The sequence below is a fragment of the Dipodomys merriami genome, unplaced genomic scaffold, assembly GCF_024711535.1.
Source record: "Dipodomys merriami isolate MVZ:Mamm:240054 unplaced genomic scaffold, mDipMer1.0.p SCAF_1106, whole genome shotgun sequence".
In the NCBI taxonomy this organism is placed as follows: domain Eukaryota; kingdom Metazoa; phylum Chordata; class Mammalia; order Rodentia; family Heteromyidae; genus Dipodomys; species Dipodomys merriami.
Genome location: NW_027202390.1, coordinates 202,224 through 223,916, shown reverse-complemented (window position 1 = coordinate 223,916; position 21,693 = coordinate 202,224). Strand labels below are relative to the sequence as shown.

At 42.6% G+C, this 21,693-nt stretch overlaps 1 protein-coding gene across 2 annotated transcripts; it reads left to right on the top strand.

Annotated features, from left to right (window-relative positions):
- Window positions 1-507: 507 nt before the first annotated feature.
- LOC138822497 (endogenous retrovirus group K member 6 Env polyprotein-like) lies at window positions 508-13,796 on the top strand. 2 transcript variants are annotated; one of them, XM_070015291.1, is made up of 4 exons: window positions 508-589; window positions 1,099-1,228; window positions 7,677-7,742; window positions 12,134-13,796. In XM_070015291.1, the coding sequence occupies exons 2-4, from the start codon at window positions 1,185-1,187 to the stop codon at window positions 13,266-13,268; spliced, it is 1,245 nt and encodes a 414-aa protein (XP_069871392.1). In that variant the 5' UTR covers window positions 508-589; window positions 1,099-1,184; the 3' UTR covers window positions 13,269-13,796. The 2 variants fall into 2 exon arrangements, with proteins under 2 accessions (XP_069871392.1, XP_069871393.1); XM_070015292.1 differs by lacking the exons at window positions 508-589; window positions 1,099-1,228; window positions 7,677-7,742 and adding an exon at window positions 8,656-8,757.
- Window positions 13,797-21,693: the final 7,897 nt, after the last annotated feature.

Below are 21,693 nucleotides of genomic sequence, written 5' to 3'. Positions count from 1 at the left end.
TGGGGCCAGCAGCATGGCTGACCCAAAATGGGATTAAACCACATGTTTCCTTTCTTCTCTTCCCTCCTCCTCCCTGGGCCACCAGCCGATGGAGAAAGCTTTCATTGCTCTCATTGTTTCCCTGCCCTTTCCCCTTCCTCCTCCTGCTCCTCCTCCTTTTCTTTCTCTGCTCCCAGGCCATAAGGTGAGCAGCTTCCCCCTGCACAGGTTCTCATGTGCTGCCATGATGCTCTGCCTCAGTGCAGGCCCAGAGTTGTCGAACTGGTAAACCTTGGATCAAAACCATGAGCTAAGATGAAATTCTGTACCTTTTAAATAACTTCTGTCTCCTGTATTTGTCTCCACAGCAGCAGCAGAAGCAGCAACAAATCCATTGGTGCAAAAGGAGAAGTATCCAAGAAAGAAAAGTGACAACGAAGTGCTGTTATTTAAAATCATTTCTGTTATATCACTCTGAGGCTCACGGTGCTGACTGAAGTCTGTCTCAATTTTCCTCTCCTGGTTACAGCCATACTTCTGAATGAATGTCAGGCCCCTTTGGTATCTGCTTGAGATTGGCTTCAAGACCTGTCCTCCATGCAGAGCACTGGTACCTACCCAGGGTCGGGGTCTCTACATGGAGTCCCGCTCCCCTCACAGTTCATCTGTCAGGTTTCTTTTTAACTCTTGAATTATGCTTTGGAAAAGCAGCCAATTGAGCAGAAAACATAAATTGTAACCTATTCTTCCTTGTACTAAAGTTTTAATATACTTTTTTTTGTCTTTAGCTCAAAAGAAATCGGTTCTACATCCCTTTTAGACTATACTGACTCAATTCCATACAATCTCCACGAAAGCCAAATTGCTTAATTAGACAATAATATCAGAGAAATTGACCATTATATCTGATTACTGACTTCTCAGATGTTTGGCATTACCATTTATATTCTTTGCAGGTGTGTTTTTTAAGACTGAAAATAATTTATTGAGAGATGGTTCTTGGAAGTTATTTTTAATAGCCTAATGGTTTTTTAATTTTCCAATCATTTATATTCATCATCTAGAACCGAAAATGGAGTCAGATTGATTCTCATCATGTGGCAACTCTTTTTTCCTCAGTTACAGACTGGTGGGACATGGAGATGAAGCCGAGAGAAGAATTATTTCACCATTACCTATGATAGAAGGTACAGGACACAGAGGAGATGAACTCTGAGTGGGGAGCCATAAAAGTAACCCACCGAAGAAGGTATGTTTTATGGTTGGACATTTTATTTGGTTTTCATAGAAGTCACTCAATACTTCCAGAATATTGTTGCTGTTACCTTGCATTAGCGGAGTGGGAAATGAGGGTCAGAGGAGAAGCAAGATAGAGGGGCCTGGTTCAGGCCACGGATCTCAATACTTTGAAATAATGTCCCCTTTCCCCTTTTCAATTACCACCAAGTAATTGGACCACCTTTTCAATTACCACCAAGTAATTGGACCAAATGGTCAGCTGAGCACCCACCAGATGTATGACACCCATGCCAAATAGTTTATATGCACTTTGCCCTTGAATTTCACAGCCACAATGTGTGCTTTTGTTATCTCTAGTCTACAGATGAGGAACCTCTCTCATTGAGAGGGAAGGTCCAAGTCAAGGTCAAGTGACTGGCAGAAAACACAGAGCTGACTTGTGACAGAGCCACACTCCTATCCTAGGGGTTCTCTGTGCTTTCTCCTTACCCAAAGCTGAATATCAATCAGTATCACAAATTGATATTGCAAAAATATAAACAGCTGGATGGAGGACGATGTTTTCTGCAAGTAGTTACTGTGGTGAAGGGGAAAGAGCACTGTTGGGACCAAGGGTTTAACACATGGCTTGGTGGAGGTGGAGTAGGATTGGTAAGTTTGCAGCAGGAAATCACATTTCTCTGTCATTAGTGTCTCCCTGGAGAGAAAATATGGTCTCTTTATATTGAATATCAAGAAGAGCTCCTGCTTTAAAATCCATCAGAGCAGCTGGTCAGGATTTGGGGGAACCTCTTGGTTCTTACAAGCTCAATTAGACAAACACAATGATTGTCAACAACCATAATAAGGCCTCAGACTGTTTTTATGCAAATGTAACATTCCAGTAAGGGAGTCCTGGATCCTGTGTTCAGCTATCCACAGTGGCACACTGTGTTCCATTTAGGGTGCCCCACTGTAGGAGGGTCCCAGGTGGGGTGGAGGATTTTGGGGTACTTGAACAATGATGCCCTCTGGTATGGTTTGTACTTGAAATATCCCCAAAAGCTCCTGAGTTGAAGGCTTGCTCCCCAGCTGGTGGCCATAGTGAGAAGTGACTGGATCCTGAGGGCTCTGCCTCTACCAATGGGCTCATCCACTGATGACCTCATAGCTGAGTGGGCTGTCAGGAGGCGGGGCCTTGAGAGGTGATTGGATCTCCTCAGGAAGTATCTGGCTCCACCATTGGGCATCCATTGATGATATCATAGCTGAATGGGCTGTCAGGAGGCGGGACCTTGAGTGGTGATTGGATCATGGGGTTCTGGCTCTAGCAACGGGCTCATCCACTGATGACCTCATAGCTGAGTGAGCTATCAGGAGGTGGGGCCTTGAGAGGGGATTGGATTCCAAGGTTGCTACCTTCATCTATGGATTAATGCCTCCACAGGGTGGGGGATGTGACCTTGAATGGAGTAACTTTTCCCAGCCCATTCCCCTCTCCTTTCTCCACCTTGTGTTTCTGCTGCCACATGTGCTGCCTACCTCAGCTCAAAGCTATAGCTCCAGCCAACCACAGATGGAGACAAGCCCAAAGAAACCTTTCTTCCTTCGAGTTCAATTCCTTAGATCTTGTCACAGCATTGGAAAGCAGACCCACACTGTCTGTGAGAGCAAGCTCAAGGACCTGAGGCTGTATGGGGAGGGGCGAGGTGGAGGAGAGGAGGGGGCTCAGAGCAGGCCCGAGAGGGGGGCACTCTGGAGCTAGCAGAAGCGTCACATTGGACTTGCTATGATCTCTAGGCTGTGACGGTTGGGGACAGGGTGGAGATGGTGTGCTCTACAGTGTGCTCTACAGATCTGCCAATGTGTGTAGTGTGTCACAAGGTTTCTGAGAAAGAGAGCACCCAGGGCTACATGGCTGGATGAGGGGACATGGCATAATTGTGGCTCTCCTCACACTTAGAGGCTTGGGGGACATTCACAAAAATTCTGGTCACTGGCTGAAACATCAAGACATGGGAAGATTGGCTCAGATCTACATTTGTCCTCTATCTTATAGTGTGCTTGTTAAGGTTCCTCCTCCTCCTCCTCCTCCTCTTCCTCCTCCTGCTCCTCCTCCTCCTCCTCTTCCTCCACCTCCTCCTCCTCCTTCTCCTCTTCTCCTCTCCCCTCTTCACATCTCTTTTCTTCCTCCTGCTTTCTCCTCCTTCTTCTCTTCTTCCCTTTCTTTCTTCAACTACCCTTCCTCTTTCTTCCTACTTCTCCTCCCTTTCTTCCTCCTTTTCTTTTCCTTACCTTCCTCATCCCAGGCCTTGTTCTTTCACTACTTGGCTTATGTGATTACTTCCAACTGAATCTTTTGAGAGCAAGTTTGTCCTGGACTCCCAGCTGACTAGCTCAGATCTTGGAGGTTCAGGTAGGCACTGCCTTTATGGATGATCTGAGCACCACCTTCTGGGGACAAGAGGCATGGGGCCAGAGTCACCGTGGCACACCTGGGCCTGGGTAGAGAAGCCCACTGGGCTGTTGGCATATTCACCGGCTGAGGGCTGGTTTATGCCGGGTGCTTGTTGCTCACTGTGGACTGACTTCCACTCCCAGCTCCCCTTTGGAAATAGAAGCTTGGGATGCGTGCTTGTCGTTGAGGCTCTCAGGACTGGACAAGAGGGAATTTACAAGAAAGCAGACATGTGATTGTTTGGGGAGTTTTAGTGTGGAGGACCTTGCAGCCTCATGACCCAGGCCCAGGGCTGCTGGTCCTTTCTGTAGTGGGAACTCTTGGCGATGACAGAGTTGTGGTTATGAACTGGAACACAAGAACTCATCAGACACACCTTGCACCTTGCCAAGGGGGTCATTTGGGGAATCACAGAGTGGCATTGGACGGGAACAAGGCAGACCACCTGTCCAGTTGCTCCTGAGCACCCCCCCCCATGAGATGAGGCATGAGTTTGTGGTCACTTGATGGTAAACCAAGAGAAAATAACTGGTTACATGTTTGACATGGTCTTACACGATGTGATGGGACACTTGATTAGCACAGACCTGCCCTTTTCATTCTCTCTCCATGTGGAGTCCCTGGCTACCCCCAGGGCCTCAGGCTCAGGTTCCCCTGGCAAGTGAGAGTGGAGGGCATCCTCTTGTACCAGTGGAACTGCTCCCACACAGGCCATGTGGGAGAGAGCTGTGCTGGGCTCTGTGGTTCCTGCCCATCTGGTGTTCCTGCAAGGGACCTGTGGCTGCTTAGTAATATCATTGCTGTAAATCTACAACTCGACTTGTCTGTTAGTTTATATTTAAAGTGTTTTTACTGAGTGCTGGTGGCTTACACCTGTAAACCAAGTGACTCAGAAGGCTGCGATCTGAAGATCGCAGTGTGAAGCCAGCCTGGGCAGGAAATTTCTTTTCTTTACTTTTTGCCAGTCTTGGGGCTTGAACTCATGGTCTGGACACTATCCCTGAGCTTCTTTTGCTTAAGGTTAACTTTATACCACTTGAGCCACAGCACCACTTTTGGCTTTTTCTGTTTATGTGGTACTGAAGAATCAAACCCAGGACTTCATGCATGCTAGGAAAGCACTCTATCATTAAGCCACATTCCCAGCCCCAAAGCTTTGTTCTTTTTCTTCTACTTTTTTCCTGATGCTTTGGGAAAAGATGGAAGAGACAGAAGAATAAAAGATGGGGAAGAATATGACCTTAGGGTCAAGAGAACAGAGCTTTACTCAAAAATCTAGAAAAAGCCAGGGGCAAGAAGCTCGTAACTATAATTCTAGGTACACAGGAGGCTGAGATCTGGAAGATTTCGGCTCAAAGCCAGACCAGGCACATGAGGCTCCATCTCCAATGTAATCAAGAAACATCTGGGCTGGAGGCATGGCTCAAATGGTAGAGCACTGGTCAGTCAGCAAGAAGCAAGCAAAAAGCCTCGGTTCAAACTTCAGCACCATCAAAAAGACTCTGAAAGAAGAGGAAGGAAAACTAGTAGACATATTAGATATACTGTGTTGTTTAATTACTGCCCCTCGCTGGTTGGTTATTTTCGAGGTGGGGTCTTGTTCATGCCTGCACTGGAGTGGTCTGTGGTCCTACTATTTGCTCTGTCTCATACCTCTGGGGATGGCACAAGCGTGCCACTACTCCTAGCCATTGTGCTTCCACTGTGTCCGCATGTCAGGGGCAGGCCACCACTCCAAGCTACTGGTTGAAATGGGGTCTCACAAACTAACATGTCTGGGCTGACCTCGTACTACAACCTTCTGAACTCCTCTTCTGAAGTAGCTAGGGATACAGGCTCGTGCCATGGTGCCAGTTTCTTCCTGTTGTGATAAAGCCACAAATGCCACCATCGATAGCCTACCCTCATGACACCATGGGACACTTGTCACTTCTCAACGTCCCCACCTTGAAGGGCCATGGACACAGGCCCATGGGAGTCAGCCTGCAACACATGCACTTTTGGAAGGCAGATGCAAACCAGAGCCCTCAGCTCATTTTGCTTTAGTTACTTTTTAGATAGAGCCTCACATTCTTGTCCTGGTCAGCCTCGACTGTAGTCCTACTGATGCTGTCTGCAGAGCTGGGATGACAGGTGTGAGCCGCCATGCCCTGCTTGCTCAACCAGATGGAGCTTTTTTGCTTTGCTGGCTGTGATCTATGATCTTCTTTACTTTGACCTCCCCAGCAGCCCAGGATTCACCGGAGCTTTGAGTCTCGCCTTCAACTCTGCCACCCTTTCTACCTTCCCTGTGCCAGGCTCTTCCCTTCACATTTTGTGAAATACAGTCTCAGTTCTCTGCCAGGCCTCTGTGATTTACTGCATGGTGGAGCAAGTAAGACATCCTTCATTTTCATACACAGGAGGAGCTTTAAAAGTTAGTCTCTGAAGTCAGACTGTAAGGCCTCTTGATTAAGAGTGAAATCGCAGACACGATGCCCCAGCTGAGCGCCGGGAAGATGAAGTTGCTAAGTACAGAGCAATTACAGCTAATTTTCTGATGCCCAGATGCCCGTGGACCCCAAAGGTAGTCTGAGTTCAGGTGTGAGTTGGGGTGGGAGTGGGGTGGCAGGCTCACTGGGCTGGCTTTGGGGAGATGTGAGTTGGGTGTGACTCCTGAAGCTACTTTGATTAAGGGAGGGGAGGTCTGAGGGCTAAAGGGTAGGTAGGAGATGGGGGAGGGCTCCCTGGGTATGTGGAGTCTCCACATCACTACCAGGCTTTGGAACAAAGAAATAAAGACATGAGGATAGAACTCCCTCTCTTCACCAACAAGAGAGTGGGCAGCAAGGGCGGGCAGGGGAAGGGAGAGGATGAAGGGGTGGCTGTGGAAAGGGAAAAACTGAATTAAACAGAAATTCAAATTGCATTTTTTGTTTGAACCCAAGGCCTCCCTTTTTCTCGCCCTCCTCTTCATCCCTCCCTCCCTCGAACTCAGGGCCTTGTATTCACTCTAGAGATGAAAAGAAGCATACAAAGAATCTTGCTTGGCTTTCTTGCTCACAGCTGGCGATCTATCATCTGAGCCATACCTCCAGTCTGAATTGTTGCTGGTAATTTGAGAGACAGATTCTCAAAGACTTTTCTGTCTGGGCTGGCTTTGAACCAGCCCCTCGAGCAGCTAGGATGACAGGTATGTCCATCAGGAACCAGGCTTGCGTGTCCTTTATTTCTCAAATTATATAACACAGGCCCAGGCTTTTCTGCCTGAACGCGGCACTTCTGAGATAACTTTTTCTTCAAAGACCTGAGCCTCCTTCCATCTCTCAGGAAGCGGTACAGACTCTGAGTCTCTGAGCACCTCATGGGGAATTCAGTTTCAACAGTATCTTCTCCCCAGCTCCAAGCCCACATCTCTGGTCTCCGTGTAGGAATGAGGGCAAAGGAACACTTCTAGCTCTGGTCTCAGAGGCCTGGATCCAGGTCTGACTGTGTCTGCTGATCTCTGGGGTTGGGGTGAGTCTATGGATCACATCTTGCACACAGGGCTGGTTATCATGGTGGCTGGGGTGGGAATGAGGAGAAAGAGGGGGTTGAAGAAGAAGGAGGATGAAGACGAAGATGAGAAAAGTAGAGAAAGAAAGAGAAAAAGTAGTAGAGAGGTGTTGGGAGCCAACAGTAAAGTTTAAAGTTCATCTTGACCCTGGTGCTCACTTGAAGGCAAGTACAAGGAACTGGTTTACTTAAAAAACACCAGGTGCCCAGGATTGCTTTGCTATGTCTGCAGAGTTTGTTTTACTTTCTACCAGTTGACCTTGTCTTGTTTTTACTGCACTCTATTTTTACTGAAATTTTCCTTGTTTTTCTGGACTATTGTAACCTTATGTTACCTCTTGACTTCTGATAGTATATATTAAGAAAAGTTAAAAATAAATGGTGCGCAGTCTTGAGCTGCAGACCTCCCGACCCCATCCTTTGTCTTATGTCTTTATTTTTCTGCATCCTCGCCAACTAATTCAGGATTCCCTTTTGTTGCCGGCAGGCTCCAGCAAGTGGCACCTGAACAGGGAACTGAAAACCTGGGATCATGGCAGAGGACCCAGCTAAGGTAAGAGGACATCCAGAAATAGAGAGCGGGAGAGAGTATAGTCGGGAGTAAGAAATTATGGGGCAAGGTAACAGCCACATGTTATATGTGCAGGCTCTCAAGGGTATGTTTCATGCTCAAGCAGTGAAAGTTAGACAGTCAGTTAGAATGTTTCTTTTACTTTGTTGAGGAAGTATACCCCTGGTTCCTGGAGGAAGGAACCATTAGTTTAGAAACTTAGCAAAAAACAAAAAACAAAAAACAAAAAACATTCAGGGACACTATGATGCAAATGCCCTGTAAGTTAAAACATTGCTGCTTTGTAATTGTCTGGTATCTGTGTAGCCTGCAGGTTCTGTATTGGGGTTGGCAAGAGGTATTGGCGGACGCACTATAAGACAGGCAACTGGGCCAATGGGAGCCATCCCCCAGATCCCCATCATGGTAAACTATCCACTAGTGCGGACATTTGGGCCCATCTGTAGTCCAACACTTTCTGTCTGACAGTCTACAATGCACACGCTGTAAATGTGTTTTGTCTCAATGTTTGTGTGTATGTATTCTGGAATTCTTGGAATGTTTCTTCTCTCAGATTCATCCTGATGTGAGAGCCTAGAGGAGACTGGCTAACACTCGCTCAATATCTGTTTCTCTCTAGCTCCTTCTTTTTTACTTATACTTTAAACTGACCCCCTTTTCTATGCTTCACAGCCACCTCCTTCACCCTCTCTGGATCAAGAAGTCGGGGGTTGGTGGGGGTGAAAAACCTGGAGGATCTAACAATAACTTAAAAGGGCCAGCAGGGAGAATTCACAGCCGGATGAAAATGCCACTGACCACCTACAAGTGACACCAGCAAGACTTTAGCCTCCAGCCTTGACCCAGTGGGTCTGAATATGGGGGAGAACCTGTCAGTCTGAGGGGACGGCCACTAGGGACTTCTTTCCCTTTCTGCAACATGACTGGCAATTTTCCTCTACCTTGGAAGGCCCCTGGGTCAATGTTTGCAGGAATCTAAAAGAAAAATCCTCCGGAGGTGAGTAGAGGGGGTTGGAATCCCCTGGTAAGTGGATTTGAGTCCCACTTGTGAGTGGTGGTGAGATGTCGCCCCATTCACTGAGACCTGATTTTGTCTTTGTGGCCACTGTTTGTCTTGTTTACTTCGGTGTGTTTTCTGTTCTATGTTTTCTGAGGTAGGGATGAACTGGGGGCCCATTAGTCCCCAACTCAGCCTTTTGTTGTTGTCTTGTCTAGTTCTGTTTTAGAATTGGTACCAGTTTTAAATGTTCATACAACTGATTGATTTTTGTGCGCTTTAAGATCTGTGTGTGTTTTGTGTGTGTTTGTGAACATGTTTAAGATAAGAATTATCAGCATGCTGTAACAATTGGGTGAGTTTAAGTTTAAAATTCAAAAGGTTATGAGGTTTGGACATTACCAAAAATTTTAAAGAATTTTCACATTGTTTTAAATGACCTTTTAAGGATTCTTTAACTTAAAAAATTAAAAAATCTGGTATTTTAAAATGCATAAGGCTGTTTACACTGTAATCAAGTTATCTGGCTTAACAAAATGCATTGGCTGTTTGGAATTTAGTTCTCTTGGCTAAAATTTGGGAATAAATATTAAAAGTTTAAATGTAAAAGTTTGTTTAACACTGTCAAAGACATTACTGTCCTGTCTGTCTAAAAGTATGTATTTTCATTCAAAAAACCAAGAGATAAGAAAAGGAAAAAATGTAAAAGCCAACAAAAGACCTAGCTTTAGGAGTAAGGGGTAAACAGGCCATAGTTCAGTTCAGCTGGTCATACATGGTGGGACAGGCCATGGGAGGAGTCCACGCATGGTGAAAGGGGACAAGTTGGCACAAACGCAGTTCATCATACCCTAAAGAGTGAGATTAGGTGTGTGCCCATTCCACAGGAGGGGCCAAGTGGCCCACTTTGTTCTGTCCTTTTTCTCTACAGGTAAATACTAGAAACATGATGGTAAAAAAAAATTAGTGATGCGATGATCTGATTACTATTGCTAAAACTGCCCCTTGGACTTAAAAAGAGGGTTAAAATGTATTTGTATAATGTGACTTGCTTTCAATGATGTTCTACAATTAGGATATGTTTTTAAATGTCATAAAGGTGTTAAGTTTACCTTCTTGGTACAGTAATGGTGATTGTAATTCTTGCATTAAGGAAAAATTGTCATGTGAGTTTAAAAGTTTTAATGTGTATCTGTTTTAAAACAAACATCCAAGAGACAATGAGTGACAATTGGCCTCAAGATTTTAAAGGATTTTTTAAAAATGTAACTAAAAACTAAAATATAAAATAATAAAAGAGATTAATAGGAGGCTTAAAAATTAGGAATGGATTTCTGGATATAAAGTTTAAAAGTAAAATTGTTGTTAACATTTGCCTCAAAGTGGAAAAATTAGGATTACCAAAATAATTGCTTTGGGATTCAAAGTGACAGAGCACGAGCCTTGAGCTGTAAAGCTGAGGGATAGCACTCATGCCCCGAGTTCAAGTCCAGCAACCAGCTAAGGGAAATGCAGATGAGGCATTTATCCCAGTGTAGAGAAGACATTCGTGAGACAAGAGCTATGGAGGAGTATCCAGAGGCAGTAAGCCACTGCTCGGATGGCAAAAATGTCAGATCCTAGAGTCATTTGTGTGTGGCCCTTCAAAAATTGGTCAGAGCCAGAATGTCATGGGAAGATAGTTTGTAAGCATGCCTAATGTCCATGACTGTCTACCTTGTAGGGACAGAAACATTAGTGATCTGTGATAGTACTAAAAAGTGAAGTTATAAAATGTGTGAGATGGTTTAAATCCCAGCCCCTGTATGTTTCAAAAGCCCTAATTGACAGTAACTTTTGAGCTAACACCAGCTACAAGAAATTTATCTGTTCAAGAAAATCGTTTGTAAACTTGAGAGTGTGTTTCTATTAACATCTGTCTATTTACATCTGCACGGGTGACTTAGGCATTGTTAGGGTCACTAGGGGTCACATTCCTAAAGATGCTTTTACAGGGCTGGGAAGGTGGCTCAGTGGTAGAGCGCTTGCCTTGCATGCTCAAGGCCCTGGGTTCGATTCCTCAGCACCACATAAGCAAAAAGAAAAAAGCCGGAAGTGGCGCTGTGGCTCAAGTGGTAGAGCACTAGCCTTGAGCTGAAGAGCTGAGGGACAGTGCCCAGGCCCAGAGTTCAGGCCCCACGACCGACAAAAAAAAAAAAAAAAAAAAGATGCTTTTACAAACCAGAGTGCTAAACAAGCTACATTGCTGTAGCTGGAGAAAAAGTCTGTGCATTTGTCAAAAGTTAAAATATTGTTCTTAATGATATCTAACCCTTGTAACCTCTTTCTAAAATAGACTAAGGTTATAGGATCCTGGCTAAGTAGGATCAACACCCCTGAGTCTGCTTGAAGAAGTTACAGAAGATGAATCTTCACCCATCATCCCCTTTTTAGAATAAGGGACCAGAGTCATAAAAAAATGTGGCAAAATAGACAGAAGAAAAACGCATGGAAAATAGTAGTACAGGCCTGAGCCCTCTACATCTGCCTAGAAAATCAGCCTTATTAAAAGAACTATCTAGTTAAAAAGCTTGTCATTTTGATAATTTGTCCTGGGCTATTGTCTAAATAGTCTTAAAAACTAGTGGGGCCACAGCCTGCCAAGCCTAGGTATTACTTGTATCCTTAACCAGTCTGTGTAGAAATATACAGCCTAGCACGAGGTGTGACAGTCCCTTGGAGACACTGAAAGACCCTGCTGTTGCTGCGGTTGCTACAGCCTTACAGTCACGGGGAGGAAATCGACATAGTTACCCTGACCTCCTCCACCATGGAAAAAGTAGACTAAACTCCTGCCTGATTCCATCTTTTGGATGGCTTCATTTTGTCCATGTTACCATATAACTACTCTAATTTTATTATGGCTACTCCTCTTGCCGGGAGACTAACAAACATGGTATTGCTCATTCCCTACACTGCTTTGCCTTTATGGGACTTCCTAAACATATTAAAACTGATAATGGTCCGAGATATGTCGGACAAGCTTTTCAAACTTTTTGTAAATCTTACCAGATTTTTCACTCTACAGATATTCCCTATATTCCTCAAGAGCAAGAAATTGTTAAACAAGCCAATGGGCTGTTAAAACACCAAATTTTTGAATTAAAAGGGGGGAATTATACCCCTTCTCTCCTGTTAATATTCTTTTCATGCTTTATTTGTACTAAATTTTTAAGTTTAGATTGTAATGGACTTTCCACAGTACAGTGACTTTGGGAAAAAAAGAGAGCAAAGAGCTTTTGGCCGAGTTAAGTGGAAGGATCCTTTAACAGGTGATTGGCATGGGCTCGATCCAGTTTTAACATGGGGTTGAGGACATGTTTGTGTTTTTTCGCAGGAAGAAAATGAATCCCTCTGGTTGCCTGAGCATTGCGTTAGGATTGTGGAGGCTCATTCTGATGACACAAACCCTGACACATTGGGCTTACGTGCCAGATCCCCCGATTGTGCGCCCTACAACTTGGGAGGGAATTGAAGTTCTCATTCACGTCAATAGATCAGTATACAGTACAGCACTTGATCACTTCATCCAGCACACCAAGATGGCAGATACCTCAGCTTCAGACATTGGAACTCCATTCTACTTTACCACCAGCTCTAAAGGCTCCATTCCAGGCTGTATTATAATGCTATCCATGACTCATAAAATTTGGATCCCAGACAAAAATCAAATGTACAATATACAGATGACATCTTTACCAACTGGTTACCCAGTTCATGCAAATTTTACTCCATCCTATATGATACCCCATTGCATTAATTCTTCACAAATAATAGTATCTACAGGAAAGCCTCATCCAATAAGGTGCAGGCATGTGAAGCCATTTGTTACCAATATTTCTGGAACTAAATTTCAATTAATGGACTGGTTTGGAGCTAATCTTACTAATAAGTACAATTTTGGACTGTGGTGGATGAATGGGCATCCTCAACATCATGTTTGGATGCTAGTGGCTGCACTCAACAACATAACCTGGCCCAATTCATCCCTTTCAAAAAATATTATGAGTTGTGTATCACCACCCCATGTCATTATGTATAGACCATTCAATATCTCTATAGGAGCTAATTATTTTAATGTCACCTGTTCTAATTGTTCTTTTACTAATTGCTTGTATAGCGGCATAACTGAATCCATACTTATTGTTAGACAACCATCTGTTGTTATGCTTCCTGTAAATATTTCTAAAACTTGGTATAAAGATTCTGGCATTCAGGTGTTAAGACAATTGAAAAAACTAATGCGCCCTCATCGATTTGTTGGGCTACTTGTAGCTGATGTTTTGGCTTTTATTTTGTTAGCTGCCTCTTCAGCGGCAGCTGCTGTGGCACTAACACAAAATGCACAAACTGTCCATTATCTTAATCAGCTTGCTCATAGTACTACACAAGCCCTACCTCTGGACGCTAAAGTGGCAAAAACTGCTAAAAAAAACTGTTTAAACAATTTCAACTCTATATCACTTCCCTGACTTATGTTAAAGGATTGCTAATGTCATTGCTTGGCGTGGGAATGCTTTTGCTGATAGTTTTTCTATGCCTTCCTTATACGTGCACTGCAAAACTCTCTTATGAGTTTAGCCATACAGCTACATAAGATCAAGCTCTATATAAATGAATTCCCAGAGAGAAACTGTAGCCAGAGTCGGGTAAGAGGGGGTGCCAGTCTGACCAACCTAAGACAGGGCCTTCAGCTTTGCTCTGAAAAAGTTCCCGATGACGGGTAAGGCAGACAAGGTGATCCACCCAGCCTAAGACAGGTGGGTTCGCTTCTTCAAACAAAGATGGGGGAGATGTTGGGAGTCCACAGTAAAGCTCTATGGTCATCTTGACCCCTGTGCTCACTTAAAGGCACGCATAAGGAACTGGCTTTCATGAAAAACACTAGGTGCCCGGGATTGCTTTGCTATGTCTACAGAATTTGTTTTACTTTCTATCAGTTGATCTTGTCTTGTTTTTACTGCACTTTGTTTTTAATAAAACTTTCCTTGTTTTTCTGCAATATGGTAACCTTATGTTACCTCTTGACTTCTAATAGTATATAATAGGAAAAATTAAAAATAAACGGGACTGTAATCTTGAGGTGCAGACCTCCCGACCCCATCCTATGTCTTATGTCTTTATTTTTCTGCATCCTCGCCCCCTAATTCAGGATTCCCTTTTGTTGCCGGCAGGTTCCGGCACAATGGAATTCTAGGCTTCCATCAGAAAAAATGACATAGCCCCATTTGTTAGGAAATGGAAAGACTTGGAAAAAATTATATTAAGTGAAGTAAGCCAGGCCTAAAGAAACACAAGTCCCATGGTTTCCCTTATTTGCAATAATTAGTATATGTCTGAGACAAGCAGAAAAGATCAGATAAGTTGATTTTAGGTGAAATGAACCCCACTATAAGTATTGAATTGTTTTTTTTCTTGTGATTGTAACATATTTATAAGATGATTTCTTTGTTGTTTCATATGCCCCTCCCCCACAGCATAACCGCTGCTTTCATTGTATTTGATGTTGGTATAATTTGTGGAGGGGAAGGGCAAAAACAAAGCGTTTAAATAGGGATACAGGTGGACCCATTGCAACAATGAGATGTACAAGTCGTTATGTTGAAAAACGAACTTTACAACTTTGATCGGGGGGAGGATGGGAAAGGGTGGGAAGAGGAAACAGAGGAGGAGCCAAGAATTCTTGATAAGAAATGTACTCATTACCTTGCCCATGTAATTGTAACCCCGATGTATGGTATTTTCACATAATTTTTTTTTAAAAAGACAAAGGCTGGTTCAATCCATTGTTCTCTCTTATGGGAACATAGTATGCTAGGTGTGGAATAGAGACCTGGCGGGCAGGGGAACAGATTCAGACCCAGATTAGAAACTTGCAGTAAGGAGTGAGCGAATTATGGGACTAGCACAGTCTTGCAGTCTGGAGGAGTGGATGGAAATTATTTGGACGGTATTTCTGTGATGTAAAAATATGTGGACCAAGTTGTAATATGAGGAAATAGACTGCAAAATGATGCAGTATCCAGTATCCCTACTCTCTGTCACTCACTCATCCCCTAAGCTCTGGGTCTGATCCCTCCATAGTCCCAGCATAAGAGGGACTATGACAGTGATCCTGAGTGGTTATTCCTGAGAACAACCACTCAGGATCACTTGGTGATTGTAATTGTGGGATGGACGACATTGTTTTGAGCAGTCTCCAGTACAACTGTGGAGGCACCCAACTAGAGCTAATCCTAGTTATCAGCCCAAGTGGGCAGGTTTGATGGGCAGGGCAAACAGGAGCTGGTGCTGCCCTGCTCCCCAAGTAGATATGTAAATGGGGGAGGACTGTAAGAGCAGGTATGGGGTGACTCCACCCACTGTGTCTGGATCACAATGATCCCACAATGCATACCTGTTTCTAGCTGAACAATAAGATACAAGAATCGAGGCCACATCCACATTCTGTGCTGCCTAGTACCATTGGCATTTTCCTCTATTGGATCATATCACTACCAGCAGGTGAAGGAAGTAAAGGTGCTATGTGGTGACTGAGTGAATTTCAGAGATCCTGTAGGAAGTGGGTGATTGCAAGAATAGAAGTGATTTCAGAAAGCTTGGGAATATGGCCCCTCCATCTTCCCTATCCCATTGCTGGGATATCTAACCAAACCAGAAACGCATGCAAAATAAAATTTTCTTTAGGCAAGAAACAACAGCAAGAGTATCTGGAGAGGAATTGACCTGGTGGACCCACTAACACCAACAAAAAGAAAACTGAAAACAGGTAACCTCATAACAATAATTACTGTGGACTGTAAATCAACCAAGGGTGAGACCAAAGACCATGCAGACCTGGAATCTTCCTCTGGTTCCTTTCCTGCTAGTGTCCTTTCCTCTGACACTGGAATAACTAACAATATGTCAGAAGTCCTACGTTACCCCAAGAGAGTAACCAAAAGATAAACAAAGATAATAAGAGAGAAGGCATGGCTGGAGAAAGCTAGAGAACATGAAAGAATTAATGACCAAATTAAGCCTGGAGAGAGACCATGTTGCAGAGGACTTGAAGTTGGAGAGGTCCATGAGGAAAGACAAGGTTCAACAGATGAACGAACTGAGAGATGAGAAAGAGCAATGGGCGTGATAAGTGTTTGACCTAGAGATAAACATGGTGGAACTTCAATGGCATTTGGCAGAGCTACCCTCCAGCAGCAGCCTGCAGGACCAACTCAGACCAAGCTACAGCTGCCATCCAAGACCTATTAGTTGCAGAAGTAGCAACAGAAATGTGAGAAGCAGTGTTACATTCAAAGGCAGGAAAACTAGAGCCTCAGTCTCCAAAATTTGAAGCAGCAGGAACGGCTGTGGTAACTGGAGCAGCAGGAAAAGGCCTGGGATCTGCATAAGCTCTTCAAGACATTGGGCAGATTACACATTAATGATGCCATGAGATGCACAATTTTGCATAACCTAGAGATAAAAGAGCAGCTGGGCCAGCTGCAGGATGCCTTCCACAGGCTAAGAAACAGAAGGAGGAGCTCTCTCGTGTGCTGCACTCTAAGCTCCAAGTGAAGGAAGAAGCTGGACCAGCAAAAGGAGAAGTTAGAAGAATAGAAAGAGACGGCTGAGTTAAGGATCCAAGTGGCTCAGAATCTCAGGAGCTTCATGAACAGCTGCAGGAGATCAGAGCTACCTGTGAACAGCACAGGGCCTACAATTTGCAGCTGACCTTAAAGAATGAGGCCTTGCCGCAGCACCTGCAGAAGCAGACACAGTTGCTGAACAAAGTTGGAGGACCAAGAAGGACCATCAAATATTACACAACACTTGTGATGTGCCTTAAAACCAACAGACAGAAGCAGGAGCAGCTATGGGCCCCAGCTGAGCTTTCTGGCTTTCACTAGAGAAGGAGGAGTGAGTAAAAAGTAAAGGGGGTGATTCTACTTGCTGTGACTGTCCTAGAGGACAGACAACCCAAAGACTAGGTGGGATTTTTATCTTTATCCATTGATGAATTAAAGAAGGTGAAGCTTAGCCAGCAGCTACAGGAGCAACAGACCTACTATGGGTTCCTGGCCAATATGGTAGTCAAGAGACAGAGAAATCTGAAGCAGTAGGGTTTCTTCTCCAGAAGTTGAAACCACGGGAATGGAAGCAGGACACACAAGTGCCCAAGAAGACCCTGAAATTCTGCTTCATCCACAAGCTGCCTGGAAAAAGTGGGCTACTAGAGGCAAATGGATAAACTCCAACATGGGTGCAGCCAGCTGTCAAAACCTATCAGCACCATTGAAGAGTCCCTACATTTCTTTAAAGAACAGATGGAAGTACTGGATGAGCTATATCAGAAGAAAGATGAGTGTGTCAACCAGCTCTTCCAGGAGAAGGAGAAGAAGAACGAGCTGCTATTGCTTCTTACAGATGAAGGCACCTGAGTTTCAGGACAAGATCCTGGCAGCCATCCAGACCCCTGCGGATGAGGGCCCCTCAGACCTCTCAGGCTTCAGGAATAGGGAAGTTATGAAGAAGAAACAAGATTTTAAGAATTTAAAGCTTGAAGACTATGTGGATCCTTCCCAAGGAGAGGCTGGTGTACCTTGGCATCTCAAGGACCCCTACTACAGAGCAGATTGTGCTACAACAGCTTGCTATTCAAGCACCTACCTGAGCTTACATGTATGGGCAATAATGGCTGCAGGACTGAGACAAATGACAACTTGGAGATCATTTTTGCATGAAGACCTGGAGGCTTCCAGCTGGGGAACAGGGCTCTTGTCCTCTAACTTACTTTGTCGCCATAGTACTAGGTGGCATACTCTTAAGCCTAAGTATAATGAGTGAGAGAGGGGAGGAGCCAAACATACCAGAGGCTTCTGGGAGCTGGCCCAAATTTTATAGACATTTAAGAGTCCATTCATTACCAGGAAAGGGGCTCAGGTGTAGGTTTCCACAAAGTGTAAATTCTTTACAAAGGAAGTTGGAGAGTGATGGCACGGTTTTATATTATTATATTATGATAATAATAGAAAATGTTTGATGTCACAGTTTAATAATAGTGTATTTTAATTTCATAACATTACATTTTTTACATTTTATGCAATATTTTGATATTACTGTATTGTATACATTATATCAATCATTTCATGATGTATGTTGTATGTCACTAGCATCACTTGGCTTTTTGAAAATGTAAAGAATGCTGAGCTGGGCAATAGTGAATTTTCTTTTTTGTTTGTTAAAAAGTTACAACGGTGATAGTGAGATGAAAAAATAATAAAAACCACGGAAAACAAGAAAACATTACTGCTGAAATCCTGGAACAAAGCAAAGATGTGAGATCAACAATTGGAAGTCTAACACAATTGGAGTACAGACTCATGGATTACAGAAACGTAATCCAAAAATAAGAATATAGAATTATGAAATATCTATAGATATGGCATATCTTAATAATTTTTCAGTGAAACTTACTGAAATGATACCACTTGAATATTATTGTTGAATTAAAAAATAAAATTCAAACTAATATGTTACTTAGTTTTTGTAAAGTGGATTAGATTCTGCAAGTGTAATGATATACCTTTGGCTCAGGTAATAAATTGAAAATTCAGAAACAACTCTTCAGTATTTAAATAAAAAAGTAATTACACAAATTGATCTAAATACCAAATGTATCATCTGTCTTAGATTTTCTGTTTATTAACTTAAAATCACATTCCTTATGAAGGAGAAAAATAGCTGAACTAACATTAATATCTCTAAAATATTTTCTTAATTAAAAAAATTCCTCAAAGAAAAAGATTAGTGTAAAAATCACCTTTGAGCATACTCTACAACTGAAGTGTGAAAAATTAAACAAAAGTAATGAATTATATACAGCTCCATATTCATAGCTTTTTAATGAATTACTTTAAAATGTCCTTCATTTTTGAAATCAGTTCAGAATTCTTGCACAAATTAAAATTGGGGAACTACATTACCAATAGAAAATTAATACAGTATTTTTATGAGATTAGAAATCCGATGAAAATATAAAGATTGAAATGACTCAAGTGGTGAAGCACCAGACAAGTAGGAGGCATGACAATTTACAAATAAAAAGACTTGGATGGTCATCTAATAACTCCACAATGAAAGCTCAGCTAATTTTCAAAATCACAAGATAAAAAGTCACCTATAGTATGGTGGAAAAGTAATTAATTCATAGTACAAAAATAAAAGATACAAAAAGGTAAGAAAAAAAAATTTCCAATCCTGTTCAAATTTAACTTTCGCCTAGCCAAAATAAACAACACTTGTCACTGTCTAAGGAAATTGTAAGAGGCATTTCCATGAAAGAGGAAGTTAAAGTTGTGGTTTCCAGGATGGAAATTCCAACTCCAGATGATATGTAAATCAACTTCCCTAAATGAGAACTCAGGTACAAACCCTTTTCTTGGCCCACCGCCCTGAATCAGAGGACCTATTCCTCCTCTTTTTGTGAAAGGGAACTTTCTTTACACTTTTTTTTTACCACCTCCCCATTGCTGTCACATTATATAGAGAAGTCTCTTGCGGTTGTGGTGTTTCTTTATCTTGACAATGGCAGTGTGAGTTTTTGGAATGTGGTTAAGAGTTCCCTTCTCTGGAGATTCGCTATTGGCTATTTCCAACTTCCTGTCAGACCCTTTTCTCCAATGGTAAACCACTACTAGTGAAGATTCTATACATTGGGAACTCTATCGGAGAGAACCTTTCTCAAATGAAGCAAACCATTAATACTGTACTAATTTGAATTTTATGCACAGTAATCCCATTTTGTTATGAAACATGGAGGTAACATATAATAAAACATTGCATGTAAAAAATGAAGATAAGATAAAGTAGCAACAATGCAACAAGAGAGCAAGAAAATATTTAAAAAATGCTATAAAAATAAACCCATGCAAAAATGAGTCCCCAGTGACTGCTTTTCACCATGAAAGAAGGTGTATCTCAGAATAACAGCAAAAAAACAAAACAAAAAAAAAACATTTAATTCAGTGAGCATTGTTGTTTTCCCAGTAATCCTTGCTACTCAGTAGGCTGAGCTCTGAGGATGGCAGTTCATAGCCAGTTCATATAGGAAAGTCCAAAAGACTCATCTTCAATTAACCACCAAAGTGGAGCTGTGGTCCAAGTAGTAGGAGAAAAAAAAAAGCAAACAACAACTACAACAACAACAACAACAAACCCTCACGAATAGTGCTCATGCCCTAAGTTCAAGCCCCAGGTACATTCGAGAACAAAAAAGCAGTACTGGTTTCAGTGACACAAAGCTCTATAGCAGACTTCTGATTACTAGATCCTGTTACCTGGGAAGAAAAAAAATAGAAACACCTCTATACTAGACCATTGGGGTGTTAAACTTTCTATTAGATTGGATTCTTTAAGTTTCAGTACTAATTTCTAAAACTAAAATAAAATAAAATCAATTGGAATACTTAGAGAAATAGCTGGTAATAATGGAGAAGAAAGAAAATGCAGGGTTGAACACTAAAGATGAAAGAATGGCTTCAGAAAAAATAAGTCATAATTTTTGGGGTAAAAATGAAGAGAATATTAACTCAGGCTAAGAGATTAATAATAACAATGGCAAAGCTCAATTTACCCATTAGGCATACTGAGTGGTTAACAATAGCCAACAATTGTAACAATACAACTGTTTGCTGTCCAGTTGTGATGGTTCTTTATTGGTGTCTGTCTTTCACTCTATGTACCCAATTATTGTGCATTCATCCCCGCTGTCATTATCATATGAAGGTAAAAAATAATGCTTAGCCAGCACCAGTGGTGCACCCCTGTAATCCTAGCTACTCAGGAAACAGATCTGAGATCTCAGTTCAAATCTGGCCCGGGCAGGAAAGTCGTTGACACTCATCTCCAATAAACCACTAGAAAGCTGGAAGTGGTGCTGTGGCTTAAGTGGTAGAGGGCTCACCTTGAGCTGAAGAGCTGAGGTTTCCCTGAGACCCAGAGTTCCGCAGCACTAATGACAAAATTTTTTTTTAATTGTATTTTATTTTATTTGAGAACATACTGTACAGAGGGGCTACAATTACATGGGCAGGATAATGCATATATTTCTTACCAAGCATTGCAGCCTCCTCCTTTGTTTACCCTTCACTTCCCTTCCCCGCCTCCCCCCTCCCCCCACCCAATTATACCCCCCTCCCCCACCCAATTATAACCCCCCTCCCCCCCCACACCGACATTGTAAAGCTGGTTTTGACATGACATTTTGTACTTCTCATTGTTGCAACAGGTCCACCTGAATCCTTAAACGACTTGTTTGTCCCCATCTCCTCCACATGTTATACTGACATCAAATATAGTGAAAGCGGGGGTTACACTGTGGGGGAGGGACATACAAAGCAACAAAGAAATAATCTTATAAATGCGTTAGAAACACATGCATGAAAGAAACGAAAACATTAAAATACATATTTAAGGGTTCATTTTCCTAACATCACATTATCTGACCTTTTCCGCTTGACTCATACCTATAATAGATATTGCAAATAAGGGAAACCATGGGACCTAGGCTTCTTTGGGCCTGGCTTACTTCACTTAATATAATTTTTTCCAAACCTTTCCATTTCCTAACAAATGGGGAAATGTCATTCTTTCTGATGGAGGCATAGAATTCCATTGTGTATATATACCACATTTTCTTGATCCATTCATCTACTGAGGGGCATCTGGGTTGGTTCCATATCTTAGCTATGGTAAATAATGCTGCAATAAACATAGTTATGCTGGTAGCTTTAGTGTGGTCTTGTTTGTAAACATTTGGGTAAATGCCCAAAAGTGGGATTGCTGGATCATAGGGGAGATCTATGTGAAGTCTTTTGAGGAACCTCCATACTGCTTTCCAAAGTGGTTGAACAAGTT

Excerpts from the sequence above, each read along its gene's own strand:
- LOC138822497 (XM_070015291.1), top strand. The coding sequence starts at position 1,185 with ATGAACTCTGAGTGGGGAGCCATAAAAGTAACCCACCGAAGAAG. Across the intron at positions 1,229-7,676 it reads AAAGTAACCCACCGAAGAAG|GCTCCAGCAAGTGGCACCTG; the intron begins GTATGTTTTATG and ends TGTTGCCGGCAG. Across the intron at positions 7,743-12,133 it reads TGGCAGAGGACCCAGCTAAG|GAAGAAAATGAATCCCTCTG; the intron begins GTAAGAGGACAT and ends GTTTTTTCGCAG.